The following is a 25,774-nucleotide window of genomic DNA, read 5'->3' as shown; positions in this document are numbered from 1 at the left end:
AGTATGTTTAAGGATTCACTGAAATTTGATCCATGTTGAAGTGCAGTAATTGTTTTCACAACCACCAACTCTTTCACTTCCGCCATAGAATCTACAACTGTTTGGCAAAGATTGTAATTGGTCTTTCAAGCTGCCTGTTTGCTCAACTCTCCCCTACAGCTCTCCACACCACTATCGAAATCGCCACCATCATTTTTTCTTTAACCCAAGCTGCACATACAGCTGTACATGCTTTCCTCCCTATGATCAACTCAATCAGAACACTGCCCGTTGTGGCATGTGGTGCAAATTTGTAGCCCTCTGGTATCCTCCAGGTCCTTTTCATACTTTTAGCCAGTTGCATCCCTTTTGTAAGTCCTGTTAAATCACTCAACCATTTCATGTGTTTGGGGATGATAAAGTGAGCATTTTCGTGAGTAATCCCTCTCGTCATAGACTTGGCATTGATTCGTTTTACAATCCTGACCTCAGGCCACCAGGAACACATATTAAATAATACAAATTCTGTGGCATCTAGTCTTCTTGAATAGGCCTGCAATGTTGAAGGTTACCTCAACCTATGGGTCTGATGGAATTTCACTACACACCATGGGTGGTATCCTTGTCTTCTTTACCTGGCCACTTAGTTGGCAATCTAGCCATTCCAATATGACTGTCTCAATTTACCACTCCATGCTTGGCCTGCAATAGTCACAACCCAATATTTCCTTTGGTTTACTAATGCCAAGATGTCCTACATGAACTAAGTCTACCAGACACATTCTAACTGCTTTAGGAGGTGTCAGATGTGACCAATGATTACAAAAAAATCATCCTGCAGGGAAAGCTCATTTTTACTAAAAAAGTCATATTCTTATTTTTTTTCTCAGAATTGGCCTCCTTTCCACCACTTTTGACCTTGAAATCTACCTCCATCAACTACAAACCTTTGTTCAACTCTTCCAACCATTCTTGTTCACTCATACAACCCTCTGTGATGGTGCACATTTTAACACCTTCACAGGTCCAATCACCCTGATCCATTTCAAACTCATCAGCTTCTTGTTTCAAAAGTCTAGAAAAACAATTGGCAGCTTTATTACTCGCCCAGGAATATACTTACTCCAAATACAAAATCCTACAATACGGCGTACCATGGTCCAACACATTTGGAGAAATGGGTTGAGACTGAGTCCAACCCTTTCCTCTCAGAATTTCTTTCAGCCGTTTACGGTCAGTATAAACTGTACATGTTGAGAAGCAAAACACGTAGTATTGATGGTAGTAGTATAGTTGAAGTTGAAGCCTCAAAACATATGCAAGATATTTTCCTCCACTCATCACCAGATACAAAAGGCTTCTTACAGTACATGAACGCACTTGAAATGGAGAATGATTAGTTAAAGTGAGATTTACTTTTAAGAGCCTGAACCCACAAGCTGGGTGACAACCTCGGCATCAACTGTTACAGAAGGAAGCCTTAACCTCAAACAGCTTTAAAGTATGCATAGTGAGAAATACCAGTAGTATACAATGTGAAGCAGCAATAGACCACTAACACAGATTTCCTCACCATCATTTTAAAAGTCGATGAAATAGACAGCTCAAGCAATTAAAGCAGTGTAGGAAAGCTGCTGACTTACCACATTGCAGTTCCGACCTCCAATCAGGAATTACCAAACTGTGAAGATTACAGATTGCCTCAAAGGACTGGACAGCTGTGCAGACCATCCCCTTATTGGCACCATAGTAGCAGAGATCATACACACATGATTCATAAAATGGATCTGCATCCTCATACCAGAGGCACTCATCGAAGGGGCCCAATGGGCGGGTGATGATCCCACACTGTCCTTGAATGGCTCCCAAATTAGTGCAGGTTTTGTTAGAATTGATCAAACCAGCATCATCCACACAACTGTAAGTAGAGACAAAAATGAATGAACATTCAGCCGCGTATTTGTTTTGGCATCTGCTACAACGTATCTAGTGAAATAATATTATTACGTGACAATCATCTCGAAGTATTTTGCTGCCTCTATCATAAGCATGTATTCAATGTCATAATACACTTCCTATTATTGTGTATCTGTTTTTTTTATACCTGGTAGAAAAAGATACTTCTGCTGGACACAGACTTTATCAAAGAGCCCAAGAAAAAGACCCTGAAGATAGAAATTATGAAAGATCACCCATTCAGGAATGTGCATCTATGCATGACATTTACAAATTCAATTTTCCAATGTACAGAATTTGCACGTGTGCACAGAGCAAGGTTTATTTATGGTATTTAACTGAGCACACTGCAACATACCATGGCATGATAATTTATATTTTATATACAAATGATGGATTGCAAATTAAATATTTTGCAAACATCAACAGATTTTTAAGCAAGGATTGTGGTAAAAAAAATTGCAATTCACAGACTAAGAGGTTATATGAGTACAAGAACTAAGCTGTCCTACAGATATAAGTTAAATGTATAAAAATATTTTAAATATTAGGCTAGGGTTTGTGAATCCAGTCTGTTTTGTACTACTCATGCAAACATGAGATATCATAGGTCATGTATTCTTCATCTGTGTTTCTGTATTTACCCAGGGGAACTGATATCTGCTCTCCAGGAATTCCCAAACTCTGTGTCATTCCTTGCCATGGTTCCATCAGGCTTCAACTTGTCATCCCTTCCATCTCCGTTGTAGTTGCCGCACATCCCCCGTAGTCGGTTTTGGTACTGCGGCCCAACTTGCACCATTAATGTGTTGACTCCATTGTACTGAATACGGATTCCAAAGGGGGTTACCACTGAGATTGTACTCATCTTTGCTGTCACATTGCCAATGGATCCTAGGGTAACCGGAAGTGTGGTTTTGACACCATTAACCTGAAAGACATAAAAGGGAGTCATTCATTGTGCCTTCTATTGACATGAGTAGGCATATGCATCTAACAAAGGCACTCACAGAAGTAGATGCACTCACTCACACACTAACACACACACACATATAATTAAAACCTTTGATCATAGTGAACCTAGCATCTGAGTGCTTCACAGCCACTTTAAAAAAGGGGGAAACATGAGATCAAAACAAAGAATTCCATAGTTATATGGCATGTACATTTACCACTAAGAAAGACCCCTTTCTAATGAATACTGAGATGCATTTGATGAATTGGAGTATTAGTTGAGGGGGTGAGAAAACAACTCGAATAATAATCACAATCCTTGTCAGGGTGAACCACTAGAGTCACTAAATAAACCTGTGCTGAACATTCTGGAGATTGGCACAAAGCAGTGAGGATTGACTTAGAGGCAACGTGTAAAGTATGTATGCATTACTCAAACAGCAATAAAGTGAAAACACAATACAAGAATAATCCCAAACAAATTTTGACTCATTCATTCAACTCATTCATAAGCGACACCTTCATATGTTCATAAATGGCTTTGTTGATTAGTTGCAACATATTCATAGGGCTTTGCTGCTATGTTGTGGATCTATAAGACTGATTAAAGTACCAAATTGTTTTTTAAAATATGGTGCTAGTAGCTAGAAGTAAAACGTTCTGATTTCGCTAAGAAGTCACTAAAGCAGTGAACGTTGGGTTGACCCTGGAAAAAGCATGGAGACATGAGATAAGAGAAAGGGGGTCTTCTGAAATGCCGGTAGCAAATACATGTCTTACCAGAGAAGCTTTCCCTTGTTCGAAGACCAACTTCACATTTCTCTCAGTACTGTTGAACCAGATGGTAACTCGATATACAAAAGACACTCTGGGGTTCTGGTAACGCCTGTTCTCTGCCACAACTCGGAAGGAGAATCCTGAAGAGGAATCGGAACCCTGACTGATTTCGTAGGCGCAGGTTCCCATGAAATTGGCCACAGCCTTGTCAAATGAATGGTAATGCGGGTCTCCAGTCACTGTGCAGATTGCCCAGGGCATCTGGCAGCCAAGTTTTCCATCCTTCACAGCACATTCCTGCCCCTTCCCACAGCTGCTATTGACACAGTTAAAGTGGCCTGAAGAACTGCACCGACACCTTTGGGAGCATCCAGGAAGCCAAACCAGTTCACCAACCTGTGAAGCAGAGAATAAGAGAACGAAGGAAAGATACGAAAAAGTAAGATGCAGTCAGATTCTAGTGACTGATACAAATGAATTTACAATTTTATTAGCCTCAGAATGTCAAAAATATTCACTGTGGTCGTAATAAAAATGCAAAAAGCATACGAACGATATTTATAACAAAATGGCACTGAAAAAACACACATTGCAAATATTGTATAACTATTTTAGACGTTTTAACAAAGGAGTTTAACATTTTTTTTTTTTTTTTAATGAAGTAGATAACCTTTGCAAATTATTCTTGGTGCCAGAATATCTTTAGATGATGGGAGCTTCGCCATGTATGTGGCTAGAGTGTAGCAATAACATTTCGATGCCACATGACATGGACTAAAGTTGGGCAATTCTAAATTGGCTTAAACTATCCAATAATCTAGAGTTTGGGGTGATTATGTAAGGTAATTCTAAAGTGCTTGGCTAGACTGTCTCACCTAGTACTGTTTTCTGTGCTTGCATTTGGGGATTGTAGCTTAGCTTTGTCCTAACATAAAGGGTGTAGTATGTTCCACATGATACACAGTAAAAAACGAACTGAATGTGCTATTCACATATAAACTTGGTCAACATATAGATCTGTCCCAGATTCCGTACTTGTACTGTTTTGCTTCCTGGTCTATGCAATTAGGCCAGGAAGCAACAGTGTCCATTGATATGCTACGTTTGTTGACGATGTTGGATTAGCAGTGGCCAGGGACAGAGGAATCAGAAGCCACGGGGCTCTCGTGGATGGGCAGGAATATACCCTCATCTAAACACTGTCTGGAATAGTCCCTGTCTGCTGTTCGACTCTCAATCACTGCTAAACTATGCGCATCCTTGCTTCTCTTTGGTAGATGCAGCAGTATCCCAGTCATTTGTGAGTAAGAGGTAACTGTGGTCAGATGATTATACCTACAGCAGTGTTACACGATCAAACATAGAAGATTTTGCACACTAAATAGAGATGATACATTGTGGATCTACTCACATTGTAGTATAGCCCATCATAAGAACATCCGCATTGTGAATCTGGGATGCAAAGATCTCCACTTCTCTTGAAACCGCTGTTGCAGATGCAACCTTCAACGCAGGTAGCATCACACTTGGGCATCACTATAGAACTAGCGCACAAATCTTGACAGCGCTGTCCACAAAGTGTGTACTGACTATTCTCTGGGCACTGCATAGCTAGAAGTAATAAAAGTAAAAGGAGAATTACCACAGCACATCCATGACTGTACCACTCAATAGCCTTTACAACTGCAATTTAAAACAACTAAATGGAGTGCGTTTCTTGATAACACACTCTGCTGCACTTTATCCAGCCCATTGCGGGTTACCTTCTAGGAAAATGAGAAATGTGTGTTAAATTAAAAAATCATAACACTATTTCTGAGAGAGGACATGGCACGTGATGCTATAGTTAGAATAGCTATCAGTTGAACTTTCTGTGACTGTATCTCCTAGTATAGTGCTTTCAGTATACAGATGATGTTCATTCCCCTCTAGGCCTTATACCACTAAATCATAGCATTTCCGATTGTTCTATTTCTAAAACTCATTTTTTTAATTAATGATAAGTGTGCCATCTAATAGAAGGGGTAGTAATACCACTGCGACATTTCACAAATGCCTTTGTAGCATTATCCTCCACATTCAATTTTACTGACATTCTAGTATTTAATCTCTGACTCCTGAAAAATCATGAGGATGTTAATTAAATTTACATGTCTGCTGGCATTCACAGAAAATCATGGACCTCATTCTGAATGGCCTCTGGTAAATCGAGGCATGCCCACTAACCAGCCTCTGATTGTACATGCACAAGAAAAGAACAATTGATTGTGTAGACTGTGCAATTTATGTTTTGCTTTGCAGATGCGGAATGCAAGCACAGTTTTGCCCCGTATTTTATGAACCAGGTACTTCTATTTATAAATGAGTGTCCAGAGTGTTAAGTACAAGCTTTATATTTATCTGTGCAGTTAGTTTATCGATAACCGAATCACATCAGTTTTAAAATATCTCATACACGAGTTCTCTAAACGGTACTGGGTCACTGGTGTACTTGGCCATTTTTGCAGGGTCGTTCCCAAACGTTTTACCTCGCTCTCCTCTTTTCCTAACCCGTTTTTGTTGGCTTTTAGGACTCTGCACACTTTACCACTGCTATCCAGTGCCAAAGTGCTTGTGCTCACTCCTTTAAACATGGTGAAATTGTCTTAAACCCATTTGCAATGAAAGTGTACTAGTGAGTCCCTAGCTAAATGATACTACATGCACTGAGGGCCTGTAAATTAAATGCTGTTAGTCAGCCTGCAGCACTGCTTGTGCCACCCACTTAAGTAGCCATTTAAGCTTGGCTCAGGTCTGCCATTTTAAACTACCATTCTGACCTGACGAAATAAGTTTCTTGCCAACCTAAACCTTCCTTTTTAATACGTGTCAATCCTAGGAAAGGCCCTAAACAGCCCATAGGACAGGGTGTGGTGTGCTTAAAAAGTTGAACATATACTTTTAACTTTTACATGTCCTGGTGGTAAAATAAACTCTAAAATGTGTTTTTCTCTACTGCAAGGCCTTCCTCTCCCATAGGATAACATTGGTTTACCTTATTAATTTACTAAGTGATAACATTTAATTTGAGAGCAGATATGAATGTATAGTTTGGTTTCTAAAGATTTGTAATTTAAAACTCTCTTTAATGGTAAGGTCGGATTTCAAGTAGCAATTCTGAAAATTCCACTTTAGAAAGTTGTAATATTCTTATCCCAAAGATTTGGTGCCTGCACCCTGCATCCTGGGTCACATGACTAAATGTAGCCAGCAATTGGTCTTTGTGTATTGCTCCCAGAGAGGGAGACAAGGGGGGATAGATGTCGGCAGGTGTGATAAACTGGGTTGTTGGATGACTGGTGTGGGTAACAGGCACAATCCCTTGCAGGAAAACCACAAAAAGTCATTAATTTACCCTGTCCTTAACCCTGGGTAGCTTGGCACAAAAAGCAGTCAGACTAAATTTAGAAGAAATGTGTTAAGTATTTATGCATTACACAAACAGCAACACAGTGAAAATACAACACAATAAAAATCCCAAACCAATTTATAAAAACAGAGAAAATGTTACTAAATTATTTGACACCAAGACCATCAAAATCCAACTATTAGAACCGGAGTTATGATTTTTTTTTTTTAATTCAACGTTTAAAATAGTAAGTCCTTGGTTTCAGAAAATGGCCACCTGGGCACTTTTATCACCACAACCAAGGGTCCAGGAGTGGATGGAGACCTCTTGGGGGTGCAAGACTCCCTTAGTCTTGGTCCAGGTGCAGGTTTAAGATGGTTGGAGCCTGTATGTCCCTGTGGCTCAGAACAGGAGACCAGCTGAGCTAGCCCTTGGAGTCACTACTGAAGTCCTGGGTGCAGGTGGTGATACAGGATTCTACAGCAGGAATGGACTCTAAAAGTTCCAAGCGGGCTCCAGGCAGAAAAGCAGTCTGGTAGAGTGCACAGTAGGTCACGCCAGCAGGCAGTCCTCTGAGAGCCCTTCCATAGGTCCAGTAGTGTACTGAGGAGTAAGGTCTGGGAGCCCTATTTTTATACCCTGGTGCCTGCTCCTAGAAATTAGGTGAAGTTTCCAGAAAGGTTCTCTGAAGTTCAAGGAATGTCCTGCCTCCCCTGCCCGGGCTCCTAGCTGGCTGCCCTGCCAATACAGGGTTGTTAAGCCTATTTCGTGGTAGCAGAGCCCAGCCTATTCAGTTGCAAGTGGGGCTGTGCTTAGCTTCGCCCCTATCAAGTCAGTTAATGGCACATTCAGGCTCTGCTAATCCCCCAGTTGTGTGACTGTCCGGGGTGGATTCTAAAAGTCCCAACTGTCTGTTACACCCAGTCTTGTGACCTAAGGCAGGTTACAGGCACAGAGGGCTAAGGGCAGGAAAAAGCCAACTTTTTAAAAGTGGCATTTTCAAACCTGTGATGATAAATCCAACTTTACCATTAAAGAGGGTTTATCATTACAAGTTCATAGATATCAAACATGATGTATCTACCAGCTCTGGTTTATAAATTACAATCATAGACTTAGGCCCTCATTCTGACCCTGGCGGTCTTTGACCGCCAGGGCGGAGGACCGCGGGAGCACCGCCGACAGGCCGGCGGTGCTCCAATGGGGATTCCGACCGCGGCGGTAAAGCCGCGGTCGGACCGGCACCACTGGCGGGCTCCCGCCAGTGTACCGCCGCCCCATTGAATCCTCCACGGCGGCGCAGCTTGCTGCACCGCCGCGGGGATTCCGACCCCCCCTACCGCCATCCAGATCCCGGCGGTCCGACCGCTGGGATCCGGATGGCGGTAGGGGGGGTCGCGGGGCCCCTGGGGGCCCCTGCAGTGCCCATGCCACTGGCATGGGCATTGCAGGGGCCCCCGTAAGAGGGCCCCTACATGTATTTCACTGTCTGCTGCGCAGACAGTGAAATACGCGACGGGTGCAACTGCACCCGTCGCACAGCTTCCACTCCGCCGGCTCGATTCCGAGCCGGCTTCATCGTGGAAGCCTCTTTCCCGCTGGGCTGGCGGGCGGTCTGAAGGCGACCGCCCGCCAGCCCAGCGGGAAAGTCAGAATTACCGCCGCGGTCTTTCGACCGCGGAACGGTAATCTGACGGCGGGACTTTGGCGGGCGGCCTCCGCCGCCCGCCAAGGTCAGAATGAGGGCCTTAATCTTAATAAGGAATCCCCAATGTAGCCTTATGGGAGATGTGGGCTTTTCAGTAGTGAGAAAACAAATTTGGGAGTTTTTCAGTACTAGGACATGTAGAACTAACAAGTACATGTTGTACCTTTTAATTAAGCAGCACCTTGCCGTATGGGCTACCTAGGGCCTACCTTATGGGTGACATATGTAATAAAAGGGGAGTTAAAGGTTTGGCAAGGGGTTTTAAATACCAAGTCGACATGGCGGTAGGACACTACCTTCGGGATTCAATGACAGGCCTGGGGTCTGTTTTAAGGTGCTACTTGAGTGGATGTCACAATATGTGCTGCAGACCCATGTGTAGCATTAAATTTACAGGCCCTGGGTATATGGCACACCACTCTACAAGAACTTACATGTAAATTAAATATGCCAATCAGGTAAATGCCAATCAAACCATGTTTTAGGGGAGAGAGCACAAGCACTTTAGCACTGGTTAGAAGTGGTAAAGTGCAGAGTACTAAGGCCAACAAGAAAACATCCAGCAACAATTAGGAGGTGGAGAACAAGATGTTTGGGGGTGACCCTGTAGTATGGCCCATTACCAACAGCAGGATAGCCCATCTCTAACTTGATAGGGGGTGGAGCTGTCACCTACCTCAATTGTACATCACAAAGCCTCTGCATGAGGGCACTCACAAAGGGCTTGGCACTAGTCATTTGTGCCCACAGACAAGCTAGGACCAGGGAAGGGAGTTAGTAAATTCAAAACATCTCTGGGAATGAAAACCTCCAAAACTTTCTCCTACCACAAAGTTGGCATCAACTATAAATATTGGACCCTCAGACTCAACTATTCAGTACACATCTTCATCTGTGGAAGACTAAGATGGACTGTTGTATTGCTATGCAGGAAGGCCTGCTACTTTGTTGCTCTGCTGCCCTGCTGCCTTAATGAAAATGATTGGGCCTGCACCTTAAACCCAGAACTAGTTGTCTGACCTTCTGATCAGAGCCTCAGGGACAGAAAAGGCTCAAACCACTTTGAACCCAACACCTAGACTCAGTCTGCTCTGAGTATTGCCCCTCCAAAGAGTTCCACCTCAGTCCTGGACACTTGGAAGTGGGTCTGAAGGTTCTCTGCCAACCCAGCAGTGGTCATGTGGCAGAAGCACAGCAGAGCCGCATACCTTATCACAGCCTCAAAGCTTCCACAGAACTGCCTCTGAGTGACACTTCATCAACGAGGGATCTCGCAACACTCTTCAACCAGCATTTTATGGTGCTTTGTTCAGCGGGCCTCATTCAGTCCCTGTTTCGGGCCTGCGCTCCATCCTGGTCAGCCTGACCTTGCGACCTTGTCCCGGTCTGGAGTGGCCAATTGACCACAGTTAGTGTATTGTGCTTCTAAGTATTATTTTCACTTAATCTTTAACATTGCATATCTCTGGTTCTACTGACTGAATTTTTTCATTTCAGTCTCAAGTAATATATTAAAGTTTACTTTGCTGTTATAAATCGGTGTGAGATTATCCATTTGGTATGCTTTCACTTCATTACTATTTGAAGTGCTGCATAATTAGTTTAGACTTTGCCCCCAAGTTAAGCAAGGTTGCTTTGTGCCAACCTACCAAACGTTAAGCAAAGGTTAATTTGTGGTTTGCTTGTGTTTCACAATGACAGGGATTGTGGTTGCTGCTTTAGTAGGGTTTCACCCCCCTCAACCACTAACACAACTTCCTACTGTCAAAATAAATGTGCATCTATAAACATAATCCCCACCATGCGATACCCCTCAGGTCATGAGAAGAAAACGGATCTCTGGATTATGGCAATCATTCCTAGTTGCCCTTGGTGTAGCTTTATTCTCAGTCTGATTCAGGCATTGGCTTCCTCAAATCAGTTAAGATGTTATTGGTATCCAATCATAATTTGGGTAGCCCTAGAAAATAATACTTGAGGGTTGACACTGGTGTCAACACATTGCTTATTCAGTCCATACTTTGCCTCTGGAAAGGAGAGGTTTAGAGTGTGAGTGGAATCATTCATCTACTGGTGTGGGATGAATGTGTGCTGTTATTCCTTGCCACAAACCTGAGAACTGGCTCCACTTTAGCAATAATAAGAGTATTAAATAAAATTGTATTGAAGCATAGTACCCAATTCTTCTTGTCTATGGCCTCTCTAAGGTAGTTCTCAATGTTCAAACAGTGGAAATATGTCGTCCTACTTTCTAGAGGTAGTCTACATTACTGTATGGGCAAGCCTCCTGCTGAACATGATTATATTTTGAGAAATGTTTTGTATAATGATTTTGTGGAATATTTATTATTCTGTTTGAGGTGGAAAAGGAACTTGCATGCACCACTTAAGAACATAAAGTTGTAGCCCTAATAGGGAGATGAGTGTTTGCTTATTCTTATCATAATCACGTTTTGACCATTTCACAGCGATAAGAATGTTAGGTTGTGTCTCATCTAGGGGCAATATATAGCTCTGGTGCCTTGTTTAAGATTTACTGCATCCACTCTGTGGTAGCACTTTCCACTTCCTGAAAACTCATTCCAATGCCATCATTAAGATAGATAAATTTCACTTAAAATACATTGCAGCCAGTGTTATTTACCATCTGTAAATGATTATTAAAACAGAGCGGTGATTGCAATATACTGCACGTTCTTCATGTGGTTAGATTTCAGAGGAATTACTTAGTAACTCATTTGGAAAGATTGTATCTCTTTTGCCATAAATCACTTAAAACATCATTAAAACGTTACTTTCAGCTATGTTTTGTATTGTAAGATATAAATACACACATACATATAAGAGTAACAAATGTTCTCACCACAAAAATTAGTACTTCTCCAGCTTGAGATGGTGGCATTTGCAGCCTGGCAGGTGGCCACGTAGGCCTCGATGGCTTGGCAAAGGACTGTGCTATTTGCACCGGTGAGGCAGTGGTCATAGACGCAGTCTGAGAAGTAATGAGCGGGGTCCACCTTCGAATGGCAGGATGAAAAGGGACCTTTAGGGTTCTGAATGATCCAACAGGCAGATTTTGATTGACTAAGCATATCTTGGTTACACACAGGACAGGAATCAGAGCACCCATGGTCACAGCCTGTACTGCCATTCGATATCCAGCTTTTTCCAAAGTTAAAGGCATTTTTAACTATGGATCCATTGCGCATGGTGAAGTCATCAGAGGTCAAACCATTAAAGTTCCCACAGAGTCCTCCAACTTGCCCCCAGTATCGAGAAGGGAGGGTGACAAAGACACTGTAGACCATGTCATAGTTTACCCGCAGTCCAAAGTCTGTTTTTAGGATTGAGTAGGATCCACTCTGATAGATAATAATACTTCCACCATTGAGGCTAGCTGGCAGACTCACAACAGTTCCATTCACCTGAAGAAGGCAGAAAGAGATGTTTTAGTCGTAACATACACCACTGAAAGGATCAAGACAGTAACATGTTTTGCAAATCTCAGGTTCAATGTGTGAGCTTTTCAAAAATAGCTTGTTTGACATTGAACGGGGGTGGGGCAATCCACTGCATATCCCGTGGAACATAAATTTCAATACGCATAAGGGCAAATGTTTTGTTAAACAAATTTCGAATCTTGTATAGTGTCTGGTGCCCTTGTAAAGCACTCTGATGCCTTAGAGTCAAGTTTGCCCAAGACAAAACAACAAGACAGCAGATATATATATATATATATATATATATATATATATATATATATATATATATATATATGTATATATATATATATATACACACACACACACACACACACATACACATAGCTTGAAAGGGTTGACAGCATGAAGATGCTTGAATAATAGGCACACATGAGTTCTGAGTATGAAGTATTAGGAAGTATTAATCCAAAAGCTTTGTTGAGGTCTGAAATCTAAGTTGAATACGAGTAGTTCAGGTTAACACAATAAAACAGTTCAATAACAAACATCACAATTCTTACCTCCGCCTTCCCCCGTCTACCACTTTGGAGATGGATAAGTGTGTTATAAGCTGTTACAAAAACCTCTGTGGTTACAGCTACACGAAGACCTTGCCAGTTTTCATTTTTCACCTCCACTCTGAAGAACGGGAGAGAACCAGTTGTCCCTCTGAGCTCAGACAACACATACTTGCATGTTCCCTGGAAATCAAATCTCTGCCCGTCAAAACTGGTGTAATGAGGATCTCCTGAGGCCCGGCAGATACCATCTGGTAAAGCGTAGCAACCATACACCCCTTTGATGCTGGTGCAGACCTCAGTGGAGGCACAGGGGGAGCTTGAGCACTGGATTGTTCCAGTAGATCCATCACATTTACACAACGTTTGACAATTGCTTCCTTGTCGATAGGTCTGTCCTGCCTTGAAATATTGGTCATTGTAGGTGCAACCACACTGATTCTGGGGCACACAGTCATCAGCACTGAGGATGAAGCCACTGTTACACTGGCATCCTTCTGCACAAGGTGTAGAACAGTTGGATGATGAACTTGGTGCGGCACAGGATGAAGGACAAGAAGACCCACAGAGCTCATAGCGGCTGTTGCTGGGACAGCTGATATCTGTAAAAATACAATAATACAGTACATGAATAAACACTAATCTATCCTTTATGAATGGGCATACTGGATTGCTACTTTAACCACAAACTCCTCCTTCCTTACTTCAGCTCCCAAATTAATATATGTAATGGTCTGTTTGGGGCCTTATTCATATTATGGTGCCAACTAAACACCAAGCTGCATTTTCTGGTTTGTGCAATCTCTAAATCTATATCTTCAGTAGAAAGAAAACCATTCCTTCTAAATGATCATACATTGAAAACAGTTCAGTCTGCCATCATCATTACCCTGCCTTGTGATAGGGACTAAGAATGCACAATACAGAACAAACACAATCTTGTGCTCAGGAGAAAGACCACCCATATTTCACTAGGGACAAGTGTTGCTAGTTGTTGCATGCTTCAGTACAGAATCATCAGTGCTAAGGATAACTTTCATGATCTTCAACATCTTGGGATAGTTTCAATTATAGTAGAGAGTTTAATAATTTGTTTTTTGAGTTTCAAGGCAAGTAACTTGATTCTGAAAGGAAACCCACTTGCTTCATCTTACATCAAACGAAAATAAGGCAATATAAAAGGTGAAAGGGATTCCAATAAAAGTTACTGTTACCGCGAGTAGCTGAAAAACAAATAAAGTTATAAAATCTGTGTTTGAGGGGAAGGGATGGATACTGTTGGGGCACCGTGAACTTGCACCAAGTTTGTGCCTCCCAATATATGCTTTGAACAAGTCGGATTCAACTAAAGACCCAAATGCTAGATTAAAGAAGCAGTTGAGAGTGCCGTTCAGTAAGGGGTCTTAATTGATTTCACCTCTCTTTACGAAATGCATGAGTAAAGCAAACTTTTAATATCAAGTGGCATTCATGGGCTCACTAACCTTCAGAGTGAATACAATATAGACTTCCAGAGCTACGTATTGGCCTTAAGGCTAGTTTCGTTGTATATTTTTCCAGAACGTGATTGCACTTTAAGTAAAAAATCAGCATTTGCAAGAACATAGGGCCTGATTCACAAAACTTTTTTCATGAGTAGAGAGACCTTTCTGTTGGGTATTTAACCTTTACAATAAAAGTGTGCCAATGATGAGAGAGGAAGGACAGCCTTATATTGCGGAAGATGTCAAGCAGCACTCACCGCATCCAGTCAGGTTCCTCCACGATAGGACAGGGAGACCACGGTTTTGGCACTCCTGGGTGTAACTCTGAAGACTATCACAGAGGCTCTGTTTATCACCATCCGTCGCACACAAATCATAAACACAATTGTCCATGTAGGTGCTGGGATCCTCCAGCCTGTTGCAGCCCCTGAATGGGCCAATGGGGTCAGACATTATCCCACATGACTGTAGGGATCTGTACTGAGTTTGCAAGGCCAGGCTACACTGTGGCTGGCTGTTGGTATCCAAGCAGTGAAACAGAGAATCATCCTCTTGCCAACTGTTACCAAATGCTCCTGCACTGGTAAGCAAGGTACCGTTGGGAGCCCTGAAATCATCAGTCTTGTTGCCATCAAAGTCACCACAGAGGCCACAGAGAAGCCCTGAGTAGGCCAAGGGGACCTTGACAACCACACTGTGGCTCCAGTCGTAGGTCACAGAGAGGCCAAAGTCTGTTTGCAGTTTGGCTGTGGAGCCACTCTTAATGACCTGGACCCTCCCTGACTGCAGTTTTACTGGAAGATTGACCAGCGATCCATTTACCTGAAACGAAAAACAACATGCAAATCTATGAGTCTGCGCATATATGGAAATTTACATTGCCGCATTCCCTGAATGCAGCACACACTGACCCAACCACACAGTCTCATGAAAAACGCAGTCTTTCCAAACATATAATAGGCACACACTATGCTTGAGCACATTCCATATTGGCTCCTTTCATTTGTTTGCTGTAATGTACGTATGTGCTCAACCATGTTCAACTCAAGTAATGCATCTGGTCTCTAAACAATGACACTATTCCTTAAACAATGCATGTGACTGATAGAGCGAAGCACAAGAGGGTCAAGATTTTAATGTAACACGTGCAGCTTTGCTCCTAAACAAAAAGACCAGCTCAGAAAGTCCATGCAGCACGCTCATAGGTAACGCACAAAATCCCTAAAAATACCTGATTGTCCCAGTGTTCAGTGAGGAAATAATTATTTCAAATATCAAAAAAAGACCAGCTCACTTTTGGGGGTGCAATAAGGCTACCATTTGCAGTACTTTCCTTATTGCGTACCTAATAAATTGTAATGCACATATAAATGTACAGCTTTAATTATATTCCAGTCTGAACATTTGTTTCCAGTAACCTCTGGTAAAGAGAAGAACACATGGCTGTGTACAGAGTGTATGGGTTAGCTCTTCACCTGCACTTTGTTCTTTTGACCGACAACTATCGATATCAGCTCGCCATAGACTCTGATTTCCACAGATCGTGTCCAGGCCACCCTGGTGGATGTCCGGTGTTCGTTAACAACCTGGATGCTAAAGTCTGATAGATTTCCAGCAGCTCCACAATACTTGCTGAGAGTGGTCTTACAAGTTCCTTGGTAGTCAAAGAGGAGTCCGTCAAATGAGCGGTAGTGGGGATCACCTGATGCGGTACAGATCCCATAGGGTCCCCGGTAGCAGCCTCTTACTCCATCTACAACTTTGCATTCCTGCAGAGAGCTGCATCCATAATCTTCACACACCATGTCCTGGGCTGCCTCACTGCAGGTGCATTTCTGGCTGCAGGTGCCCGTCAGAATGACCTCGTCCCCGAGGTTGTAGTACTGACCATCCATGTTGCAGCCACACGTGTTAATAGGAACACAACTGCCACCACTCAAGATGTAGCTGCTGTTGCAGAAGCATCCTTCTCGACATGGCAGGGTGCAGTACAGATTGGACGTGGAATCTGAGCAGGTGGATGGGCAAGCCGTGCCACAGGTCTGGTACATACTGTTGGCGGGACAGGAGGCTCCTGTAAAAGAAACGGATGCAGTATGGTGAAGATGTTTTTCTCTAATTCAACATAAATAAATGCCATCCCATGTAGCTGAACTGCATCATGAACGTATAACTGATTTCATTACAGCGTAGTGGCTGACAATATGATCATGCGCCAAAACAATCATATGCCTATATATACACACACGTATCACACTCAGTAGAAACTGTGACAGTAGATTCGCCTTTAGTGGGTTATATCACATTTTCATTACAAAATATTTTGTTTCACTCAGAAATAGTAAAAAAATCGAACAGGCGTCTCATATACAGCTCAGCTCATATCCGACCTGCCACAAATCGCCCAGTGTTACTGATATATATTCTAACATGTTGATGTTATGCAATTAAAGAACCTCCTTCTCACCTATCTGGTTATCACTCACCACAAAATCCAGAACTTCGCCACTGCCCAACAGTGACGTTTAATGCCTGACATCGCTCAGTGTAACTCTGCAAAGCATTACACAGGGTGGATTGATTCCCTTCGGTAGCGCAGAGATCATAGATGCAGCCAGACACAAAGTTCTCTGGAGACAGAACTGGAATACAAGATGCAAAGGCACCTGTGGTGAGCCTCATCAAGCCGCAGTAGGTGCTACCATTGTACAGAGTCTGGTTCTGGCTGGTGCATGTGGGTGCAGTATAGTCATCACTACAAAGAGCATCGTTATCTGGCACCTTCCAGCTCTTGCCAAAGAGCGCCTCAGTGGAAGCCTGAGTACCATTCGGGGTCATGAAGTCATCTGAAGAATTGCTGTTCAAATTCCCGCAAAGACCACACGTGGAGTTCGCGTAGTTGGGCAGAAGGGTGACTGTTGTGTGGGAAAAGCCATCGTAGGTCACAACCAGGCCAAAGTCGGTGCTGACGGCCACCGTGAAGCCGGTTTGGTAAGCCTTTAGGTTTCCTCCAAGAAGCGTCACCGGGAGACGAACTTTATTGCCATTTAGCTAAAAGTTAACAAAAACAGGAACAATTAGGATGAAACGTTAGGACACAAGGGAAGGTGAGACTTCTACGCACTTCTATGTACTATTAAACATGGGCAGGATAGATGATTGATCAACTGATTATCTAAACACATGAGAGAAAGAAATGTCAATTGTATATAAAACAAAAAATCTCAATTCACACGACATTTCCCTTGCACACTCGGTTGTCTTTCCAAAAGAACACTGACATAAGAATATTAACCTTTCACACAGGAGCCATATGTGGCATTGTCTCAGATGCGTACTGCTGGTAAAATGGAGATCCTACGAGGCAGTCAGAGGTCTGCCCCGACCCCTGGTGTGACTAAGGGAGTGGGAGGAGGCACGTCTACAAGTGAAAGAGAGTTGCAGAGGCACCAAGCCTGCCAGGTAGGCTGGACTGAAGCTCTGGTCCTAAAATAACTCATAGCTCTATTTGGAGAAGAAAGTATGTGGTGTTAGTTGATGATTGAGGTGAAGAATGGACTAGATAGCATTATGGGAAGGTACAATACAGCAAACCTTTGAGATAAAGTTAGTTTGAAAGTGGTACAAAGGTTCAGAGGGGTATGTTACACATTTCAGTAGCTCCCATGGTGAGCATTAGTTGACTTACATAGACTTGCCCACTCAGGCCTTTGCTCATTACGATTTCATTGCCATATGTCACCACGCGCACAAGCTTGACCCAGGACACTTTTGTATTTCCACGGTTCTCGTTCTTGGCTTCTACACGGAAGTAGGTCAGGTTGGAGTTGTTACGGCAGGGCTGGGAGAGAAGGTAGGTGCATGTGCCCTGGAAGTTGAAGTAGCGCCCATCAAATGAGGTGTAGTGTGGATCCCCGGAGGCCAGGCAGGTCTTCTTGCCCGTGGCCTGGCAGCTGTAGTAATTTGCTACGGGCTTGCAGGTTTCATAGGACACACAGGGTTGTTTCTGACAAGTGATTATGCTGGTGTTTAGGCACTGGCATTTATGCTGGCAAAAGGTGGTGTTCCAAAAGGTTGTGCCAGCTGTGAGGAAAGCCCCTAGAATAAAATGAGAATGAGACATATCAGCAATAAATAAAGTCTCTGTGTCCTGTCTGACATTTCAGTAAAAATGTTCTGATGTATTGTGTGGCTGGTGCACGGAGCCGTGAACACTGACTTTTTGTTACCATTTCATTAAGACAAGTCAACTTTCAACAGAAGACTGTATTACAAAGCGTTTCCCAGATATACAACTGATTAATGTACACTGTGCACCGCAAGGTATCCTCTATGTGACCTTTTATGCACACATTAGGGACAGCACCAGTTTCAAAAAGGGATTTGGATAATTAAAGTTTTGCAATAAAAATGTCTGGAGTTACTATTATTGACATATATTGACAAAAGGCGGTCTAAGTGTCATATATCCATGTACTCCTGTGTATTACTACCTTACACTGGCATGCATCGTACACGAATAAGTCTCACACAATGGGTGGTGAGTGGGCAGTGCAAGGAGTGGTTTGCCTTGAGAATTTGTGAAAGTCCACAACCTGATTCTGTGGCCATTCAAAAACTCGTTTCTGATTTTTTTTCAACTCGTTGGAACTGAAAGACTGAAGTAAAACTCTTTCCAGTGTGGTCGGGGGAACAGAGCATTCCAAACTTCATCGGGGTGCAGGCGGCTCTCCACGGGCAAGAAGGGCGCCCCACCTAGTAGTTTGGGGGGGAAACGTACACTTGCATAGCGGCGCTGCCTTTCTACAATGTAGAACTGAGCACACTGATCTGCATTGGGCAAAAAATAGCACAGAAAAGGGGAAAGGACTATACTTTAAAAAATGGAAGTCACACGATTCTCGGGAGTACGACTGCAAAGATGAAAGTGGCGTATCTGTCCAAGCGCACTCCTAGAGCGTTTAGAGAATAGAAAAAATGTTTACATGTGCATCCGGGCACATGAATACATGTACGGCTTGTGAATGGGGACATGTGAGCGAGTGAACGTGTGCAGGGATGTGGAAGAGGCATGGAATGACAAGCTATTAGTTTCCATCGGGTGGTTAGTGGTAGTGCCACGACCTAAGGTATCGGGTGTATAGTAGTTGTATGTTTTCATGCAATTTTTCCTGCTGTTGTTCACCCTGCTGTCATGCACCCCCCTCCATGTAAATGCTGTCTTCTTGCACCACACGAGACACCCGTAGTTATCAAACACCCACTGAAGAAGCCTGCCTCCCCCACACAGACTCCCTTGCTCCTCCATGTGCCACACAAACCCCCTCCAGCTCTGTGCTATACATCTTACATGCGCTTCTTTGTCTGGGCACCTTGAATACTATGTGTTTCAGCATTCACTTCTGTCACCAGCCGAGGTACAGGACTTCACTGCCTTGGGGCTGCAATCTGGGTTGATGTCAGCTCATATCTACATTCATACAGGGGAACTAACCTTGACAGGAACGAACTGAGACTAACCTATTTAGGCAAAATAGAAATTTGCCTGCTGGAGCGCTCCACTTGTACTTAAAAGAGCAGTTTTTGCAAGCGATTTGCAATGATTTAGTGCTGAGGCTGGATGGGTCCTAGCATTGCTACCTTCCCTCGGATCAATACAGTGCCAAACCTGCAACCCATTGCCACGTGCCATGGGATTTATAAGGTAAGAACACGTAAACCAGCTGATAGAAGCTGCCTCACCATTATACACGCATCCACCCGCACTCTGGAAGGTGTCCACTCGGAACGCCCACACTCCCGGGGTGTTGACATTACTAGTAGATGCAACATTTAAGATGTCCGCCGTCCTTGATCCTGGGATACTGAAGTAGTGAGAGGAGCCTCCGCTGTTAAAGCCAGCCTGTGGGGAGAAAAGCAATCAGTCAACACAAGCAGATGGGGTATATGCAAAGGCCGATTCCTACTTTTCCGGCAATTGAGAAATTGCCAAAAGATTGCCAAGATCCCACTGAATAAGGTAGAGGGAGAGCAATCGATATTAGTCCCATTTAATAAGGTTTCCAATATAGATCAAAAAAAGAAAGTGAATTTACTAGTGGTGAACGAAGATGCAAATTAGAGTTCTTTAAAAACAACTTTGCAAAGGTAGAGGGATGTGAAAAGTGTCCTGTACAATACCAGGGCGTTCCTGCTGACTTTCCGGGGCGGTGGTGTGCATTTACCTGAACCCCCAGCCTAGCTGGAAGGAACATACAGAAAACGTCTCCCATCTTCTTAGTTTCATTATGTCGGGCGCCTTTGCAGGCAGGCATACAGATTCACTTTGCTAAATCTGCGACTCTCAAAGTACCTACGACACTTTATGAAGAACGGTCTAAAAGGGTCATCACCAGATTCACCTTCTTGAAAACGAATCACTTCCAAAGTTTTAAGCAGTGTAAAAAGTCTTCTCTTGGACAAATTTGCTTACCTGTGCCTGTGTGCCTCCCAACCCGGTAGTTCGGCTCCCCCCACTTGCAGTGCCGGTCGTCCACACGACGACGTCATAGTTCAGCAGAATGAAGTCCATTACGCCATCAGCGATGAGAACAGCCTGGAATGTGTTCACCTGTAATGACACAAAGGTGGTACAAAAAGACAAAGGTCAAAGTTGAGCGCACAGTCTCAATCAGAGGTCGAAGTGGGCGGAATTGAAGGGGCGTGGTGTGCCTATACTTTTTTAATTTATGAAAAACAGTTCCCCTACTTTTTTACTTTTTACGAAAAACCATCCATCCCATCCCGGGACAGTTAATTCAGATAAAAACAAAATAGCTAAAAAGCTTCCACTTAAGTGTCAGACAGGGAGTGTCCTGTGCTGTGAAACTGAAGGGCGTCAGCCAGCTAAACAATATACAAACCTTGCCTGAGTGTCTGCTTGCCCGAAAGCAATGCAAATGTGTGCAACTGGTTAATTTGGAAATGTAAAAGGTGCTTGGAAGCCAGTATTGGCTTTAGTTAACAGAATCACTTCAAGACTCCTGAGGAGATAGATTTAGAGTGTGATTTAGATCATGGCAAATAAGTTACTCCATCACAACGGTGACCGATTTCCAGTCTGCCGAAATATAAATCCCATAGGATATAGTGGGATTTATATTTTGGTGGATGGCAAATCCATCAACGTTGTGATGGAGTAACTCATTAACCACCATCTAAATCAGGTCCTTAGTCTTTTTGAGTTGCATTGCAAGGGAGTTACCAGCTGAGATGTGAAGTATGTGTTGTTAAGGAGCAGGTTTATAAAAAAATAAACAAACTACGTGTAGTTTTGGTATTAATAAAATCTATATTTTGGTACACCATTTTATCTTTAACCTTTTTGCACGTTTTGTAGAAGTCTATCGTATACTGTGTGCAAAGAAAGTTTAAAATAATGACGTACATGTTCACAGAGCTTTCTGTCAGTCTGAGAACTCATAGCACTAAAAATACACAAGTTACTGTTCTCCACTGCACCAACCAAGATTCACCCCATGGCTCTCTGGTTACACATACAGATCTTTGCAGTACCTTCAATAATAGATGCTTCTTAATGTACTACGGTGCATTTCCCACTGATTAACTTGTATTTTTCCATTTAAGCTTTGCTATATTGTCCAGCTACCTGAAGGTGAAATACCAAAAAGGCTTACACAATATATTTTTCAACCACACATTTGACCTCCGCCCCCCACAATCACTGACCCCACGCCCATTACATGCAGCATCACTGTTCCCGTACGTTTTTTGATGCTCTTTGACCAATGGTTCTAATGCTTCACAACTGAACAATTAACCGTCGGGTCTAGTTTTTATGAACACTGGCGTATGTCATTATCCCAGAATGCCTTGCGAGTTTGGCAATGACAGACTCGTATCTGGGTCAATAATATCAACCTCGCAATATTTAATCTCGATTGTAGGTGTTACTATTTGTTTCCTATTTTGAAGATGTACATATAATTTAAATGAATGAATTTCAGCATACAGGTGATAATATAGACGCATGGTATGTTTGTTAGTGATGGGTTTCGAGAACCTTGGCGGACTCAGACCTGTGTGTATGGTCTGAGGTCATCATCACAATGTGCGAGGGTGATTTTCTTGTAGTCATATGATTTGCAGGTGTTTGTGGCTGTATCGCTTGCGTTGTAAGCAGTTTTTATTGAGCACTGACTGCTGTGATCACCGTGGTGTGTCGGCCCATTCTCAAGTTCATGAGTATAGCTGAAGAGCTACGTAATTACCTTTGAGGACGTAGACCCATAATATGCCACCTTGTCCCATGTGGCGATGTACAGCCAGGTGGCATTGAACGATGAAAGGCCAAAATAGCGGTGGACTTCATTCGAAGCTCGCCGCAGGAGGGTGGCGTTTCTGGACTCTCGGTAGAACACGTTTCCTGCAATGCGGATGTCCACATCTGCCCAGAATGGTGCCACGAACGCTCGTCCATCGGAGAGAGGAAAAGGATCCGAGGTGTACTGGGAGACGGCCACCCCGAAGGACACCACCCCGTTCGTGTTCACCTGTAGGAAGAATGATAGGTCTTAGAAAAGCACTAGAAAAAGTCCCAACAGTTCCAATTACATTCACGTCTGCGCGGAACTATTACCAATCTCTGTAGTTGTACAATTCCACCAGAAGGGGTCACCCTATGCGTGGGAATAGTCAAAGAAGCTTTTCACTGACAGCTGTTTTACACGCCCTGAAAGTACAGCAATGAACTAATTTGAAAATTATGAAAAGACAGGTTTGGCTGCTGTTGTAGCATGTGCAGTGATCGCTCTGGCCATGATTTCTCACATACCTTGAGAATGCTACTCAGAAAATGTCCGTTTGCACACACTCAAATAGTTTTATTTTTTATTGTTTTTGATGATGAGTTAAGCTGTATTGTCTTTAGAGTTTTTCAAAATGGTTTGGCCGTTTAACTTCTACAGGCCCGGCTCAAAAAGCAAAATCCTCAAAAAGTCGTGTGTGTGATTCTTTTATTTGTTCACAAAGGTCTCCCGCAGTACCCCTACACAATTATGAACGTTATACATGTGTAGGATTAAAAAACGTTTTAATGCATATTTTTCACTTGTTTGAAGTCGGCTGGTACAAGTCACGCACCAATGTTCATTTGCAAATATAAAGTTTTTCCCCCATAGGGAAACTATTTTACGATCTGGAGTAAATCCTTCCTGTGCACTGTCAGAAGAACTGGTATTATTACTTTGGTAGTCACACTGGAATTACAGTTACTTTCAGGATTAGTCCCGCACTTAAAATAGTTCCGGGGGTGGGAATGTCCCAACACCAGTGGCTGTTCTTTTTGTTTGGCATCTGTCATGTCACCAACCCCACGTTTATGATGGGATGGATCCACCATAATGACAGATTTTCCAATATGATTGTAAAATGCAGGTTTTAGGAATCGATATGTAGAAGTCAGAACCACAAATGCCTCTCTTTTAAAATAGAAGTTCTATATATTTTCGGAATTGGTGCCTATGTTGTCTGATCTTGGCGGGCCTGCTGGATCACACTGCAAAGCCTTAATACAGGTGGGCAATCACTAATTAGCAAATAAAAGAAGATGGTCACGAAAATGCCCAGGCCAATGCTTCCTGGGCCTCGAAGGTCTCTTCAGCTTTGTTTGTCTGCCAAACTAACACTATCCATTTGTGCTGTCGGCTGAAACATATTTATCCACCACAAAACTCCCTGCCGATAATCAAAAGTATGATGCTCAAACAACACTATTTTATCTTGAACCAAATCCCTACTTTTGGAATACCTGTTCTGTTCAGCTCACTGGTCACTTCGTGATATGAGTTAGGTGTATTTAAATCAAATAAAAATGCATAACTAGATTTAGGAGCAATTGATCTTGATGAGCTAGAGAGATGCCTCTGACTGATGCGGGCCTATAAGGTCAAGGTGCATCTGTTGTTGCTTCTGTTCCCTATCGGAGTGGATGATGGTGGGCTACAGATCTCTTTTGGGGCATTTGTATAATGGTGGTACCGGGTGGAAACAAACTCTCTGACCATGTACAAGCTGTTTGGATTGTTTCAGGCATTTCCCCACATCATGTATCTAGTTGAGGGCAAGGGCATTGCATTTTGTTAAATAACAGTTCTAAGCATCAAAGGCTTGAGTTAAATCTGCTGATCCTCTGGAATTTACATTTAAATACAGTGATCTTCACTCCAATGAGACTTACAATGAGAGTTAAGTATGTCTGGTCGAAGAAGCGGAACGGTACAGTAATGGGGAGAGGGATTGTGCTGCCATCATCCACTTTGCCCATAAATAAGTCCCCTTCGCTTAGTCCATATGGGTACATCACAGGATTGTCTGGAATTAAAAAAAAGTGATAATCATTACTTTTATCAACCACATCGTTTTAAAAAATGTATTAGGAGAAATTGGAATCTCCAATGGATTTTATTTGCACACCATACTACAAAAATGTGTGTGTGTGTGTGTTTTACACTCTAATTGAAGCAATATCGTGAGGCGAAATTGTATTTATATCCTGTATTCTTGTTTTGTGGAGAACATACCCTTATTCACATCTCCTGCCTTAAGGTTCTTAAAGTAATGTATAATACATTTTCTGTATCATGTTTAATTTTGAAATAACGAAATGCAAAAGTAAGTGTCTTGGACTTATCGGTGCTGCCGAATAGATTTGTATGTGCCAAAGTGATCATGAGAATAAAACCAATGTTTCAGATCAAGATAGCTAGATATTGTGCTCATCATGTAGTAAATGCTCTTGTTCTGTAACACATTGCACAACAAATGACATGTTATGTTTGTGCTAAAGAAACAAAACTATGCCTAGTGCAAAAGGCAAAACGTATAGATAGATAGATAGGCAGATAGATGGATAGATAGCGAAAACCTTGCGTTGTGCTAAGCTGTCAGATAACTTATAATCAACAACAATATTTAACTAAATAGCTGCTTATTTGAGAGACAATATAAAGTCCTTGAACTGTGAAAAATGCATAGAAATTTATTTTTATTGTCACAGGTGAATGTCCAATTTGATGTGATGCTTCATACAAAATAATACACGAAAACCCTGATTCTTTATACAGAGTAATTGATAACAGCCATGCCAGTAAAAATAAATTTCGATTAAAAAAAAACAGCATTAAGGTACGTATACTAATTAGAAGGTTTGTGGCTGGAGTGCATCCACCATAATTATGGAGAATGGTAAGAAGGTGAAACAGGGAAAGCAATCGAGTGCCAGCATAAACCACTTCACCAAACATTGAAAAACTGTATACTGATCCATACTGCATACCTAACTCTGGTTATGATCCTTCCAAAAAGAATGAGGTTCAAGCCTTGTGTGTTGTTTTTTAAAACCATGACAGCTTATTTATCATTCCTCACTGTGAACTGCATTTTTGGAAGTGCTGCACCCAGATACCCAAAGTCATGAGCCTTTAATTTGCAGGTCGGTGGACATCTGCAAGCATTTTTACAGTAGGTGC

At 42.6% G+C, this 25,774-nt stretch overlaps 1 protein-coding gene across 2 annotated transcripts in view; it reads right to left on the bottom strand.

The window, feature by feature from the left end:
- Positions 1 to 25,774, bottom strand: part of LOC138246422 (uncharacterized) — a 274,958-nt gene that overhangs the window by 225,034 nt on the left and 24,150 nt on the right. For both annotated transcript variants that reach the window (XM_069201032.1, XM_069201033.1), the window contains exons 4-17: positions 24,484 to 24,617; positions 22,517 to 22,798; positions 20,719 to 20,856; positions 19,989 to 20,148; positions 17,935 to 18,344; positions 16,733 to 17,297; positions 15,722 to 16,320; positions 14,504 to 15,068; positions 12,766 to 13,364; positions 11,626 to 12,187; positions 5,078 to 5,277; positions 3,670 to 4,062; positions 2,580 to 2,866; positions 1,623 to 1,897 (exon numbers count right to left, since the gene is read on the bottom strand). In XM_069201032.1, the coding sequence (XP_069057133.1) occupies positions 1,623 to 1,897; positions 2,580 to 2,866; positions 3,670 to 4,062; positions 5,078 to 5,277; positions 11,626 to 12,187; positions 12,766 to 13,364; positions 14,504 to 15,068; positions 15,722 to 16,320; positions 16,733 to 17,297; positions 17,935 to 18,344; positions 19,989 to 20,148; positions 20,719 to 20,856; positions 22,517 to 22,798; positions 24,484 to 24,617 (5,169 nt within the window). The remainder of the gene's footprint in view (positions 1 to 1,622; positions 1,898 to 2,579; positions 2,867 to 3,669; positions 4,063 to 5,077; positions 5,278 to 11,625; positions 12,188 to 12,765; positions 13,365 to 14,503; positions 15,069 to 15,721; positions 16,321 to 16,732; positions 17,298 to 17,934; positions 18,345 to 19,988; positions 20,149 to 20,718; positions 20,857 to 22,516; positions 22,799 to 24,483; positions 24,618 to 25,774) is intronic.

The sequence above is a fragment of the Pleurodeles waltl genome, chromosome 7 (assembly GCF_031143425.1).
Source record: "Pleurodeles waltl isolate 20211129_DDA chromosome 7, aPleWal1.hap1.20221129, whole genome shotgun sequence".
NCBI classification, from domain to species: Eukaryota; Metazoa; Chordata; class Amphibia; order Caudata; family Salamandridae; genus Pleurodeles; species Pleurodeles waltl.
Note: the sequence above shows the minus strand (reverse complement) of the source record. Positions and strands in the feature narration are given on the sequence as shown.